Source organism: Rattus norvegicus, chromosome 8, assembly GCF_021556685.1.
Source record: "Rattus norvegicus strain SHRSP/BbbUtx chromosome 8, alternate assembly SHRSP_T2T, whole genome shotgun sequence".
Lineage (NCBI taxonomy): Eukaryota > Metazoa > Chordata > Mammalia > Rodentia > Muridae > Rattus > Rattus norvegicus.
The window spans coordinates 114,278,361-114,293,954 of NC_141541.1; the positions used below are offsets into that span (position 1 = coordinate 114,278,361).

Below are 15,594 nucleotides of genomic sequence, written 5' to 3' on the forward strand. Positions count from 1 at the left end.
GACAAGAGTTTTCAGTGTTAAGGTTTTCTCTGCATGGTTCACATAGATCATTTGCTTCGTCTGCTGGGTTCACTCCTTATGCAGCCTGGAATCTTATTGTTCCAACTGTCAGGAATGAACTCAAGTATGTTTCTAATTATCATAAAGATGGGGGAGCAAAGGACAGTGACTCGAACTGTGGTGATTTGAGTGAGAATGGCCACAGATGCTCATATATTTGAATAGCTGGTTCCCACATGAGAGAACTGTTTGGGAAGGATTAGGGGGTGTGGCCTTGTTGGAAGAGGTATATAGCATGTAGCTCCTACTACCTCCACTTTAAGCTCCAGCCAGATCATGCTACCAGCTACACCCAGGATCCCTCAGATTTATAGATGAAACACACACACACACACACACACACACACACACACAGAGAGAGAGAGAGAGAGAGAGAGAGAGAGAGAGAGAGAGAGCTTATTTTTAATATGTTTTAGCTCAATGGCCAGGCTCTTTTAAGCCTTCCTCAGCTATCACGCTCTTCTTTTCACTCCTAGCTCAACACTCTGAATCTGCCCTCAACTTTGGTTGCTCAGTTACCCTTAGTCCTAGATCAGCTCCTAAATCTTCCCTCAGCCCAGTTGCGTTTTTAATCTCCCACCTGCTTGCTGCCCCAGGCCCATCGGGAAAGCCCAAGATCTCAAAGGGCTGGTTGCTTTTTATCCCTTCAAAGCATGGTGAAATCCTCCTCTCCTGTGTCTGCCAGACTGCCTGTGAGAAACTAAAATGGAAGTCCCACCTCTTCCATTCAACCATTGGCTACTAACATCTTTATTGATCAATCAAGAACCAATTGGGGAACAGGACCTTCAGCATTCTCATGCAGACATCAGGAGATCAAAATGTCAGAACCACCCCATCTAGAGGTTTTTCACTAAGGAGCTTTGAGGTTTCTGAAACTCATACTCAGACCCAGGCTTGCCCTCTGTCTGCTGCCTTTGGATCAGGAAGAAGCTCTTAGTTACTGTTCCAACACCATGCTCCCTACCATGATGGTCATGGACCAACCTTCTGAAACTGTAAGCAAGTCTCCAATTAAACGATTTCCTTCATAAGTTGCCTTTGTTATGGTGTCTCTTCACAGCAATAAAACAGTAAGATACAAATTTTGTTTGAAAATGTCATAATGTTATTTAGCATGCTAATTAAAACTGGGTTTAAAAGGAAAAAAAAAACATGAAAGGGATACCTGGAATAAAAAAGCTAAGAAGCAGCAAGAATTTCACTTTCTTTTATGCTGGTTCCCAATACATGTGAAAGTCAACCAAGGGTATAAGAGTTGGGGTTGGGGGTTGGGGATTTAGCTCAGTGGTAGAGCGCTTGCCTAGGAAGCACAAGGCCCTGGGTTCGGTCCCCAGCTCCGAAAAAAAGAACCAAAAAAAAAAAAAAAAAGAGTTGGGGTTGTTCTTGTTCTGTTTGTTCATTGTAAGGTGTTTCTGAGGAAGATTTTGCCATAATTGAGCCTGTCCTATTTCTGGAAGCTGACTGGATAGCTACTGTGTTTGCCGCTAGTCAGCGGGATTCATGGCCAGGGCTGGGTATCCTTACAACATCCTGTCAAATGCTATTCACCCAGCACTATCTACACAGAAGAAATGTTCATAGTTTCCTACCACAGAGAACAAAAAAATAAAAAGAATACTTACTGAAGGACCTGGGGGCCCCCTCCGGCCTTGCATTCCCTGAAACACCAAAGGCAAAGCATCAGTCAGTGTGCCCAGACAAAAGGACGGTCTCTGAGGCAAACCAGTCTCCCCCATTCCCTGCTCATAGAGGGTTCTCTGGGGGCCTTGACAGGGCAGGCTTTCCCACTGGATGTTTTAATCACATTAACATTTAGAGAACTGATGGCAACCCAATGTAAAGTCACTACGGCCTCCACCCCAGTCTGATACTCTCTGACGGTTATCAAATAGGTTATTTGGGGGTTCAGATCACCCTGAAGACTATTTTCTTCCCTGCAAACCCGTGAAGTACTGTGTGCCGAGCAGAGGGAAAAGTGAAATTTCTAGACATTGTGGGTATGTCACTCGATGCATCACGTGGGCCCCGCACTGGAGAATCCCATGGGGTGCGGCTGCTCCTTTGTGTGATCTCGATGCTACTGATTAAGTTTATCACAATAAAGCCAGGCTGGTCCCTCAGCTCTGTCTGTACTTCTCTGGGAGGCCATTTCTGTTGCCAGTGCAAGCTCCAGGGACAGAGAAGAGCCAAGAGGGACAATGCCTTGGACCCCAGACCATAACTTATTTTTCTGAGAACTACAGCGATAAAAATCTGCTGGCATTACTCTCACTGAAGAAGCCATGGAACATTCTTAACCACCAACTCATATTGTGTTGTGATAACCAACCACAATTATTTTAAACAATTGCATTTATTTGATTACTATGAAGGAATTATTTCAGAACCGCCATCTTCTCCGAGTTGCCCACCTCCTACAATTCCTTAGATTAAATTGCCCAGCTATGCTCTCCATCAGGTATTAAATTTTTAAAATACCCTTTGGTAATTTGGGGAGAAATTACCCATAGTAACTCATCAGCTGTCTGTCTCTTGATATGACTAGTCAATGCTCTTGATGTAGGGAAACAGAGAAGATTGAAAAGCCATAGAAGGTGGAGACTCTTGGCAGAACTTCACATTCTGTCTCCATCAAAAAGCAAGGATAAGGGCGAGCATGGTGTCTTCCCAGTTAAATGTGCTCTCCGCTCTTGCAGAGGACCCACTCCAGGGGGTTCACAACTACCTGTAACTCAACATCCTCTTCTGGCCTCCATGGGTACCTGGATACAGGTGCACATATGCACACACATGCACATATGCACACACATGCACACAAGTAAAAAACAAAAGAAGGATAAGCTGGTCACAATGGCATATGCCTACAATCACACCACTTGATAGGCCAAGGCACATAGAGGTTGAGTTCAAGACAAGTCTGGTCTATATAGTAAGTTCAAGGTCAGCCTGAGCTAAAGGGGAAAAGAAGATGTGTAGAGAAGAAAGGCCAAAAGGAAGAATAATGTTTATTCTGTGTAATTATTTTTGTACAACATTGTCCTTAGAGGCATGGCCTCTTGCCTTCAGGCCCACTACTTAAAGCCCAGGTGGCCCAAAGAAAATCCACAGTGAGCCTCACACAGTCATTAGCAGCATAGACTCTAAAGTGAGAGCAGCTGAGCTCACTTACTCAGTTACTTACTAGTTATTGTGACCTAGGGCGTTGCCCAAGCCTCCTTGACTTGTCCGTGCCTAACGCAGATATGATGCTATAATCCACCTGTCAGGAGTCTTATGAGGTTTTATCTAAATGAGTATTTAAAAGTGATTAGATGAGGAACTGCTACATAACAGATGATATATTAGAAGTACAAAGGTTATAAAGACTCTTTGCAAATGGTTGCCAAAGGTCATGGGTCTGGAATGTGGCTTCCTGTGTGGTTGTCAGTAGGTTGAGCCATTGTTTTAGTAACAGCTGTTGTGATGATTAATTTATGTAGGTTGAAGTTCAGTCACTGGGGAGCCCATGCCTGGGGTTGGGTGTGTTGCTTTCAATCCATTATCCACTTAAGATGCTCTGAATCAAGGGGCGGGGCTGGAGAGATGGCTCAGCGGTTAAGAGCACTGACTGCTCTTCCAGAGGTCCTGAGTTCAATTCCCAGCAACCACACAGTGGCTCACAATCATCTGTAATGGGATCTGATGCCCTCTCCTGGTGTGTCTGAAGACAGTGACAGTGTACTCACATATATGAAAAATAAATAAATCTTTTTTTTGTTTCACAACAGAATTCTAGCCTACATTGGAAACGTGGAGGAGGGGGTAGAAAAGCCTCAGGTTGCTTGATTATGAACATGAATATGAATGTTGCCTTATTTAATTCCAAAGAAAAGAAAATTCAAAGCAGGGAAATAGGTAAAAGATAGGGATTGGGACGAGGCTGAGGTCCTTCTGTCCTTACAGTGATTTAAAAGGTACTGACTAGCATGACCAAGGATTAATCCCTTCCCTGGCTCCCAAAACTGCTCTTGTTTTTAAAGTGCATGATTTATGTGTCAGTTATAAACCTTTCTCAAACTAAACTCCTTTTTCTCTTGAGCCAACAGATATATTTATCTTTAAAATTTATAACACTTAGTTCATCTCACAGTTCCGCTGCCTTCCCACAATTACATCTTAATCCTCTTGAGTCTGCAAGGCACAATTCCTAGGGAAAGGTCCTGGAAGCTTGGGAAGCCCAGCCCCTCTGGCTTAGGATCTTCACCATTCAGGATAAACAAAGGCAAGACAGGGCTAGGATGGAGCCTCTTTTCCCAGGGAAAAGGGCAACAGGCTGTCGCCTTCAAGAGATGAGAACCATCCAACGCTCAGAAAAGAAAGCCAAGTATTTTCATTCCCTCCGAACAAATTGGGGCCAAACCCAGGCCTTGAACATTCTTCTCTGTTATTACATCCATGCTGAGTATGGGACAGAGGAGTTTTCAATACAAATGTCATCTCTCTGCCAGTTGTGGTGGGGCACACCTATAATCCCAGCACACACGAGGCAGGGGCAGGAGGATTTTCTGTTAGTTTGAGGCTGGTCTGATCTGCAGGATGAGTTCTAGGCCAGCCGGGTCTACTCATAGTGACTTCCAGGCCAGCCAGGGGTACATAACAGGATCCCCCCACACACACACACACAAAAATCATCTGTGGTTGCTATAAGCTACCCCAAGGCCCCCAATGAGTTGGCTGCCATTGTTGGTTCTAATAGCCAGGGTTTGGGAGTCCATTCAGGAAGAAGCCACTCCTGTTCTCCCTTCACACTGTCAATGTGTAAGACCTTGAGATTATGTCCACCTAGTCCATGATGTTCTGATATAGCTCCCTGATGCTAAGTTAGGAGAGGAGAGCATGTATGTTCAAGTCATGGACTCTCTTCAAAGGAATTCAGAAACACCTTAAAGGTTAAAAGGCAAAGGCACACTAGAGAATAGTGACTCTCAACCACGGATGATTTTGCATCCCACAACCACCAGCTGTAGACATTTGGCAATTTCTGAAAAGATATTTTTGGATGTCACAAATGGGTCAGCAGATGAGCAGAGCTCGGGAGTTTTGCTAAAACATCTTAAAAGGTGCAGGACAGTCCTACATAAGAAGTAATTCTCAGGCCCCAAAGGTGAGTCGTGTTGAGATTTTAGAATGCCAGCAAATGTACCTACCAGCCACAGGTCTGCTGCCTCTATGTCTGAGTCCATCACAAGTAATAAGGAGGGAAAGAAATATCTGGGACATACTTACCCTGCTTCCTCTGGAGTTAGGACTGCCATCTATCCCCTTCTGTCCAGGTCTCCCCTAGAAACACAATAATTCCCCAAACCCTAAGTTAAAAGCAGGTTATAAGTCCTGAGTAGGTTAGAAAGCTGTCAGCATGAAATATCAAATGCCACCAAGACAGCAGAATAAGGGAGTCATGCTGGAGCCAGTCCGTAGAGGACAGTGTGGCAAGATGGCCGACAAGAACCAGGATATGGGTAGCAACGTGCCGTAAGTAAGTAGTGACAAGGGAGGTATATTATCACTCCCCCAGAATATTAATACTGTCCCCCAAATGTATAGCCTACTTCAGACATACCTTATTCTCTTCTAACTATAGAGATGACTTGGGGGGTGTTTGTTCATACACCCCACTAAACTTACTTAGCTCAATAACAGAACCCGTCAACTTATCTATGCAACAGAGATCCACTTACTTGTCTTCCTCGTTCTCCTTTGGCGCCCTTCTGGCCTTTGATGTCGCTGTCTTGTCCTGGGTTACCCTAGGAGATGATTTCAGAAATGTTTAGAGTCCAGAAACCCCAGAGTGAGGGAGTTAATTTATCAGGTCAGACACAAAGCCTTGCTACAGATATAGAGCCCAGGCTGGCCTTGAACTCACGGCTATCCTCTTGCCTCAGCCTTTTGAGTTCTAGGATTACAGGTGTGTGTGCCCCATCAGACTTTCTTTTTCTTTTTCTCTTTCTTCCTCCCTCCCCCCATTTTCTTCTTTGTGTGATACATGGAATTAAACCCAGGGCTTAGAACACATCAGGCAAAATTCGTCACTGACATATTTTTGAGATGGGATCTCACTAGGTTCAAGCTGCCTTGAACTTGAGATGCTCCTGTATCAGCCACCTGCACAGCTGGAATTCAAGGCTGTGCCACCACACTCTTTTTTTTTTAAATGGTATAATATTTAAGTGTTAGGTAGACTTCATCAGTCTCAACCTGGGGGTCATGACCCCTTTGGCAAACCTCCATCTCCAAATGTATTTATATTACAGCTCATAACAGTAGCAAAATTACAGTTATGAAGTAGCAACAAAAATGATTTTATGGTTAGGGGTCAGCACAACATGGGGAGCTGCATTAAAGGACGGAAACATTAGGAAGGTTGAGAACCGCAGGACTAATTCAAGCTAATGGATGAAGCGTTAAGAAAAATCTCCAACTTGAAACTCTTAAAAGTAATGCATGCTCTAGATGAGGGCGATTTGGTGACCGATGTCTCCAAGAGTACATGCTGTGCTGTAACTTTCCTGCAGTGTGGCTTCACTGAGGCACTGGCCCAAACAGTGCCAAGCCAGGCCCTCAGCTGTGGAATGAAGCCTCCTATATGTGAGTCTGGAAGAGAGAATCTTACTAGGGATGTAGGTTGGTGGTACAGTGCTTGCTATGCAGGCACAGGGACCTGGGTGTGAGTCCCAGAGCCACTAAACCAACAGACACGCAAAACACGAATAAATCAAGCTCTGGGCTGCAATTTCTATCTGACAAATAAAACAAAGGAAGTTTTCACTATAGCAAGTTGGAAGCCTCAACACACCGTGAGAACTCATGCAGTGGGATTTTAGATCCCCGCTCTACACCTTTAAAATAAAATCAGTCCATATCAGATTTGGATAGATTTCCCCCTAAGTGAAAATCCCCTAGGTAACAAATACTCTTCAGGCAGCTCCCAAGGCCAGCCCTTGCCTGTGGAAATCACTAAGGAGAACGGGAGCTGAATTGTGCTGGGATAAAATTCAGAGCGAGTAGGTTCTGGTAACTTACGGGATCCCCTGGGAAGCCCTTCTCGCCATCTTCCCCAGGAGCGCCTCTGGAACCTGGGTGGCCCTGAAAAAGACAAATGGATATGGATGGACAGACAGACAGGACAAAACAAAATGAATCTGTGTTATCCTATAGGTGGGTTTTATAATGGCATTAAATGCCAAGCAGTACACTGGAGAGGATAGCCAAGCAGATAAAACAAGTCATGCTTTCCTGCCTCCCCCAGGTGCCCTTAGAGTCCCCAAGTTCAAGTTTAAGCCATGGTCAGGCTAAGAAACAGGAAACCTTCTCGTGGTCTAGCACAGGGTTGTCCAATGGAACTTTCAGCAGGTGGGGAAACTCCACGTTCCCCTCACCATCTTTGGTTATGCAGCCCTTGAAATGTGGCTCGTGAAACAGAAAGGTGGAATTTTTTTATTAAATTTGGGAAGTCACATATGGACACTGGCTCTCCTAGTTGGGCTGTCTAGCAAGCACTTCTATTCTCCACAAGAAACCTCACCAGGGGTTTTCTGCTGTCACTTCAAACAACTTTCCAGGGAAATGTACCCACACTAGGGTCCCTGAAGGCATTTCGACTGATTCCCTGTTTCCCGCTGCCTTGGTCCCTGAGCCAGGGTCACAGTGGACCAACAGAGGTTTCTAGGGAGCAGCACTAAGGCCGCTTCACTCTGAATAACCTGAGAGTGGCTTCCTGCACCACCGTGCCCATTGTCTCATCCCTGGCTGGTCCCTGCATGCTCTTAGCATATCATGTGCCTGTTTTTGTGACTGCTTTGTTTGAACGCTTCATCCCACCTCGCCTCAATCGCTACAGACCCACCCTTAAGCCTTCCTTATATCCATAGCAACCCCAGCAGTCCCTGCACAACTTCCAAATATTTCTGAAACAGAAATTTGATGGCTTCCTGTTTAAATCCTTCCGTGCACGAACACACACGCATGTATGCATACACACATATACACGCGCGTGCACACAGCCTCAAGGCTCACTGGACCTGTCTGAGTCTCTCCTTACAACCTATTGAAACTCATCTTCCTCCACCTGAACTCTGTTCCTTCCAGGCAGAGCAACTACCAATGGATCCCAGCCTCAAGTGCTTGCTTACCCTTGGTCTAGAACGTTCTTCCTCCTCTACATCTATGCCTTGCTAACTGCAGTTCATTCCTGGTTTCAAGAAAACTACCTTGACATCCACATCTCTGAGCTGACTGAGTTCAGAAAGGACCCCAAGCGGTTGTTCAGGACACTGTGAGGAATACCTTTGGGTGTATCTCTGAGAGTTCTAGCCAATCCCAAAAGGTTTAAGCTGAGAAGGGAAGACCCACCCTGATTGGGGACACCACCTCCCCATGGGCTGGTGTCCTTGGTTAAATAAAATAGGAATAGGAAGAAAGGGCTAAGCATTGGTCATTCCTCTTCTCTGTTTCCTAGTCGGATCCATGTACCAGGACCTTCTAACCACCGTGCTTTTCCCCACCAAAATAGACTGTATACCTTTGAATGGTGAGCCAAAATATGCATTGTCTCCCTTTAGTCATTTCCTGGGGATTTCTGGATGGTACCAGGCATTTGGTCATAGCCAGAAGAAAGGTAACTGAGATGGTGGGAAGTCTGCTGTCAATTTTATCCCCAACTGCCAGCCCAGCCAACAAGGCCAGATCTGTCACCAGGGACTAGTTGGTTAGTGAAAAGTTACCTGAGAGCCAGGGTCACCTTTTTGTCCTTTTCCCCCACGAAGTCCGTAAAATCCCTAAACAAACATAAGACATGTAGACCAATCAGCCTCAGAATGGCTTCACGATAGCTCAAAAAAGAAGAGACAGGAGGCTCACTTCTTCCCCGTCCAGTCCGTCAAGCCCGTCCTCTCCGTGTTCTCCCTGAGGGACAAGAGTCAGAAGTCAGAACAGCTGGCAACCCTACTGAAGCAGTCAGGAGGTCTCTGACATGTGCTTGCTAAGAAATTAATCCGAGACAGGAGATCAAACTTGCCTGAGAAGGAGATACAGTACCTGAGCTCCCGAAAATCCTTTGACTCCCTGCAAAAGATAAAACATCTGTCACTGCGGGGCCAGAGGTAGAATGGGGATTCTAACTGCAGCCAGAAGGGGCTGTCCCCCGTGTGAGTGTTGTCTCGCATTAGCTTTCTGATGACTCCTGCCCTCACACACCCAGATAAAGGTTACAAGTGGAATTAGATGAATGTTGAAAACTCATCTACAAACAGAAGAACTAACATGTCACGCACAGAGAGAGGAGGAAGAGATGGGAAAGAGAAAACAAGAGAGAAAATGGGAAGAGAGAGGAAGTTGTCACGGGAGAGAGAAGGCTGAGTCCACAGAAGCTTACCTTTTGACCTCGAATCCCCGGGCATCCCATGACTCCTCTGTCTCCTTGAAGCCCAGTGTCTCCTCGTCTTCCCTAAGAAGTGAATCCAAACATATATCCAAAGTTATACTTTTGCCAGAAATTGTCAGCAGTTTGCTCTTGGAACATCAAGCTCTCCAACTTCAGACAAAGCAATTCCCACTGCGGTCGGTCCTCCAACTCCTCACATGTGTTCCTGTCAGCCTTCAGGGTTCCCTCCTGAGTCACAAATGGGTTGATGGTGAGCGAGCTCAGCAGCTTTACTCTCTCATCAGACAGCGCAGTCAAAGGCTCAGAAGTCACTTTGCCTCCTAGGCACAGTTCTAATGGCTCAGTGATCCCGTGACATCATGCCCAGGGCCCTGATGCCACCCTAGGGAAGTCAGCACTGCTGCCATAGGAAAACAGTTCAGTGCCCGGGACTAGAGCTGATCGGAAACAGAGGGGAAGACAAATTACGGCAAGAACAGAGCACAAAGGCAGAAGGGCCTGTCCTTGGAGCTGGGGGACTTGGGAATGTGCTTTTCTCTGTAAGAGTACGTGTCAGAGTTTAATCTCAGAAGCCACATTTTTTAAGAATCCAAGAATGGTGGTGTGTGTTTAATCTCAGCTCTGGAAACAAGGGTCAGAGACATGGAACCCAGCTCTTTTTCCTGGCTGGACTATCCAAATCCACAAACTCCATGTCAATGAGAGGCCTTGTCTTAAAAAAATAATAATAATAAAGTACAGGCCAGGTGCTGGTGGTGCACAAGTTTAACCCCAGCACACAGGAGGCAAAGGCAGGCAAATCTCTGCGTTTGAGGTCAGCCTGGTCTACAGAGTGAGTTCAAGGACAGCCAGGGCTGCACAGAGACACCATATCTCAAAAACCTGAATAAAATAAAATAAGGTAGATTGCTTCTGAGAAAGAACACCTGTGCTGTGGTCGACCTCTGGCACGCGCACGCACACACACTCACACACACACACACACACACACACACACACACACACACACACACACGGCATTCCTCACAACCTAGGTCTGTCCAAAGTCAGATTATCCACACAGGAAGAACATTCAAGGTCAATATGTTTCTCGTTAACCTTAATTTTCCCAGGAAATATTTAGAAACAGCTAAAAGCCAGAGTTAAGCACTACCTGGAGAAAACAGCCACTAGAGTGTGGAGACCTACTGATGTAGACCACATGTCTACATCATGTGAGGGATTTTGTAGATTATCTTCTGAGTATGCCTGTGAGGAATATCCTTGATTAAGTTAAGTTTACAAAAACAAACAAACACATTCTACATGGCCTCCTTTTGTCTAACTTGCTTCCTTTACTCTGAAGATTGACCGGGCCCTACACAACCTCAAGGTGTTGTCCACAGTCATGGGTGACTGAGAGGACCTTAGGCTTCATGATTTCCCATGGCCTGAACTTTCACCCTACTATGTGTCCTCAGCAAGGCAGAGCGGTACTCAGCACACACAAAGGCACGCCTGGCAGGGTTGATACCCCACTGGGGTATAAAATGAGTCAGGTGGTATATTCCCTTAATGATGCTTTCAAAGTATGCTAGGCCGACCTTGAGTCCTAGAAAAATTATCAGAAAACTACATGTCTTGGCCAAAGTCTCACTCATAGGTCTGTCCTTGGAATTCTCATTCCAGAGTGTGAGCTTTTAAACATTACAAACATTATGAACTGAGCACTCCCCATGCAAAGCCACCCAAGGGGCTTCAGTCCCTCCACACTGGAAAGTGATGGGCCAAGTGAAGGAAGGCTCTGGTTTTAGAGTCAAATATTGAGGCTTCTAATCCTCAGGGCAGCGGTTAGTCATGCTCTTGAGGACTGCCTGCCCACCCACTTCCTCTCTGTGGTGGAAGGAGCTCCAGCCCCTGGGCCTAAAAGGAGCTCCTTAGAGATAAGCTGCTACATCCTGTTTAGAGACCCAGAGAATTCCAGACCCCCAGCATTGATCTAAACACAACAATCTAGTCCCTGACTCGGGAGCTGCTCCTGTCCACAGCTTGAAGTTAATGAAGGGGAGGCAAAGCAACCCCTTCCTCCATAGCACTATTTTAAAAAGAAAGTGTGCGCGCACGCGCACACACACACAGAGAGAGAGAGAGAGAGAGAGAGAGAGAGAGAGAGAGAGAGAGAGAGACACCCCTCCTCTACCCCATAAAGCTTTTCGAGATAAAGAAAATCAGTAAGTGTACGTTCATGGGGGGGGAGGGGTAGGCAGTGGTGACTTACAGGGTCTCCATCCTCTCCCCTGTGTCCTCTGCTGCCTTTCAGACCTGAAGAACCCTGGGAGGAAAGAGAGGTCATTTAACCATTCTCTGTCAGTTCAAACTCATGAAGTAAGTCATTAGGCATTCCAGGCGAGACCCTCCCTTGAACATCGAATGGACTTTGTGCCAATAAAGCCATGAGTTGCAGAGAATCCAACATCTGCAGCTGACCTTGGCCTTGGCCTCGTCTCTGACACCCCTCTACAGAAAGAGACCCAACTGGTGATAGATAAGGGGTCACTCTTGTATCTGTGGTCATCATTTTTTCATAATGTGCTTTTATTATTTTACGTGCTGACAGGTTTTATGTCAACTTGACACAAGCTAGAATTGTCAAAGAGCGGGGAACCTCACTTGAGAAAATGCCTCCTTAAGATCAGGCTGTAGGCAAGACTAGAGGGTGTCTTCTTTTTTGGTGACTCATAGGGAAGGGCCCAGCCCATCTGGGTGGTGCTGGTGGTCCTAAGTTTCATAAGAAAGGAGGCTGGGCAAGCCATGAGAAGCAAGCCGGTAAGCAGCACCCCTTTGTGTTCCTGCCTGGTTGAATTTATGCCCTGACCTCAGTGGTAGACAGTAATATGAAAGTATACACCAAAAAAGCCTTCTTTCCTCAAGTTGCTTTTCATCGTGGTGTTTTATCACAGCAATAGTAACCATATGACTATGTGTGTGCATGCGTGCGTGCGTGTGTGCTTGTGTCTGTGTGTGTGTGCGTGTTTGTGCATGTTTGTGCACATATATGTGTATTGTGTATATAGGTATATTTGTGTGTATGTTGTGCATGTTGAGTGTTTGTGTATGTTGTGTGTTTGTGTGTGTTGTGTGTTTCTATATGTATGTGTATGCTGCTCACACATGTATACATGGGTGCAGGAGTATGTGCAGTTCAGAGGAGGGCCCTTACAGCATCCTGATGTGGGTGTGAGAACTAAACTCAAGATACTCAGGCAAGTGCCTAGACCACCTCTCCAGCTCCATCCTTAACAAATTAAAAACACCTATCAAGGGCTCATTTGACTTTCTTCTGCTTTGGTAAGGGCCATCTTTAAACTAAGTCACTTCTGTGTGGGCCACAGTTTAGTGGCTTTGTTTACTTGTAACAAAGATCTGCTGAGATTTGCCTTCCCTACCCTCTAATGACATGCAAGAGGGGGGAAAGTCACAAATCAGCACAACGTTCTGTATGAACAATCCTTCAACACGAGAGACAAAGCAGAGATCCTCAGCAAGTATTACAATCGATCTGTTCTGGACTGAGGAGAAGGCACAGTGGGTAAAGATGCTTGCTGCCAAGGCTGGTGACCTGAGTTTGCTCCCCAGAGCTCACAGGTGGAAGGAGAGACCAGGTCACTGCACTTTGTCCTCTGACCTCCACAGGTGCACAACCTCACAGCCATGCCCCCCACCCTTCCAAAATAAATACTTTACCTGTGTTTGAAAACTGAGGGGGAGGAATGCAGGGTAAAATTGTTAAAATGAAAATACCTTTATCACAAAAAGTCCTTTTACCATGATACCTAAACATCCATTTGAAGATGCATATGCAGTGACTACAATATAAATACAGCTTAATTGTTACAGCGAGTTTAGTGCCATAATTATATGTGACATCCGTGCAGTCATCAACCATCAAGAATTGGAACATTGCCAGTCCCAGACACAGGGCCACCCCAACATAAGCACCCAGAACCCACTACCCTATCCCACCTCAGGGGTGCACTGTTAACACTTAGGAAAATACTTCCTGGACTTTAAAGGTATGTCACTGCTTAATCATGCCTTCCCAGACAGAACAGCCTCGCTTTAATAAACGGAACTCTGCCTATATATTCTCCTGCCTCCTCTTTTCTGCTTCCTGTGGTCATTATGATGTAGGCAAAAATTCATTCATGTTTTTTAATGAATGTGGTTCATTTGTTGGCACTGACACAGTCTTCCATTGAAAATGTCAAGCTGCATTTCCCATTTTATTGCTGTAATTGATCTTCTGTAATCCGGTCTTTTATTTTTTGTAGCTCGGTCTCATTTACTGTTGGAAACCCACAACTCTCGCCACTATTTTAACACTTTCAGACTGTCTAAAGCAGATTTAGAAAGTATAATTGCAAACCCCCAAAACAGATATGGAAGAGAAAGGGGGAGTCTTTCTCAGGGTCAGTGTCTGGAATGAGCCCTTCTGATCCCATTCCTACACTGTGGAAAATTACAGAAAATGCCCAAGGCATTTACATTATATGGAGCAAAGTTTGCAAATTCAACCTACTGTGTTTCAGTCCCACTCACGACAAAGCAAGGCATGTTAGAGCAAAGAGAATCATAACCCAATGGCACCTTCGAGGCTTGGAGTCCCCGGGTTCCATGAGGTCCTGGAATCCCTGTACATTTACAGAATGTACAGCAGCAAGCCCGTTCTGCGATGGTCCCCTAAAGAGAGAGGAACGTTAAAGAAAGCAAAGTGAGATGAGCCACGGTCATCAGGGCTCTTCTTATGTAAGAACCCTGTTCAGACACATCATAAGCTACCTACAAACCCAGGTTCTGCCTTTGGGGGAGGGATGCAAGCAAGAAGGGGGCTTCATGACTTAAACTGTACAGAGGGCAACGGGCCAACCAATGGTGTAGGCAGAGTCCCCACTCAAGAAAACACCTCAGTTAACAGAAAGGGTACTGAGCATCTGCACGGCCACAGGCCAAGTTAACTTGAGACATTTTGATTCCCATTTGACAATCTCCTGGAATTCCTATTGTATAATTATTGGGAGCTGCTTAATGACATTAGGGGCTGGTTGGACTGTTGATACCCTAAGCATTCATTCAGTAATATGACAACAGGAGGAAGGGGGGAAAACAAATTATGATGTTTTGAGTGCAAATCAAAACCTTAAGGTAGTATGGTAGTTGGGTGTTAGAGGCAAGAAGAGCATTCTGACTTGGTCTCCATGGCCAAGATAGTCAGAGACACATGATGAGACTCAGTCCATAGGTAGGTAGGTAGGTAGATAGGTAGGTAGGTAGGTAGATAGGCAGGCAGGCAGACAACCATTAATATTTCATTACCTCATACTTAGTAGGATGGTTACTCTCCAAGAAAAGATTCAGTGAGGGAGTAGACGATGGGAAATGACAGGAAGGAGAGAAGGAAATAGAGGAAGAAGTGAAGAAACAACACATCAAGTGTCCATGAAGATGTGGAGAAATCAGAACTTCTGAAACATGGAAATCAGTAGATGTGTTCCTCGAAGCACTAAAAAACGGAGTTATCATATTACATAATCCCAGTTGTGGGTGCACACACAAAGGAACTGAGCACAGGATCCTGAAGAGATGTTTGCTCGTGTGTGTTCATCACAGTGTCATTCACCTTTGCTAAGCGGTGGAAGTGACCTCAGTGTCAGGAGAATGGATAAAGTGCACCAAAGAAGGGAATCCTATCACGTGCTACAACATGGCCAGGCCTCAAGGACAGTACGCTAAGCCATTCACAAGCAGACAAATGGTGCCTGAGGCCAATATAAGGGATCTTAAGTAGGGAAACTTTAGGAACAGAAAGTGAAGTGAGGGTGCTGGGCTCTGTAGAGAGGGGGTAGAAAGAGGCCATACTGCTAGTTGGGGATTTACGGGTTTCAGTCTTGCAAAATGAAAACTTTCTAGAGGCCTATTGGACAGCAATGTGCACATCAGCTAGTGCAGTGGTCAGCCTTGGTTGTCAAACTTGATAACACTTATAATCACCATAGAAACAAACCTCTAGACCTGTCTGAGAGATTTTTCTAGATTAGGTTTAATTAAGGTAGGAAATCCACACTAAACATGAGCGG

The 15,594-nt window shown here is 45.5% G+C and overlaps 1 protein-coding gene across 2 annotated transcripts in view; it reads right to left on the bottom strand.

The window, feature by feature from the left end:
• Col6a5 (collagen type VI alpha 5 chain) overlaps positions 1–15,594 on the bottom strand; it is a 100,538-nt gene that overhangs the window by 44,679 nt on the left and 40,265 nt on the right. For both annotated transcript variants that reach the window (XR_015628039.1, XM_087564210.1), the window contains exons 12-21: positions 14,108–14,200; positions 11,739–11,792; positions 9,473–9,544; positions 9,136–9,162; positions 8,959–9,003; positions 8,823–8,876; positions 7,123–7,185; positions 5,781–5,846; positions 5,329–5,382; positions 1,686–1,721 (exon numbers count right to left, since the gene is read on the bottom strand). Coding sequence is in view for 1 of the 2 variants with exons in the window: in XM_087564210.1 (XP_087420336.1) it covers positions 1,686–1,721; positions 5,329–5,382; positions 5,781–5,846; positions 7,123–7,185; positions 8,823–8,876; positions 8,959–9,003; positions 9,136–9,162; positions 9,473–9,544; positions 11,739–11,792; positions 14,108–14,200 (564 nt within the window). In the remaining variant the exon portion in view is untranslated. The remainder of the gene's footprint in view (positions 1–1,685; positions 1,722–5,328; positions 5,383–5,780; positions 5,847–7,122; positions 7,186–8,822; positions 8,877–8,958; positions 9,004–9,135; positions 9,163–9,472; positions 9,545–11,738; positions 11,793–14,107; positions 14,201–15,594) is intronic.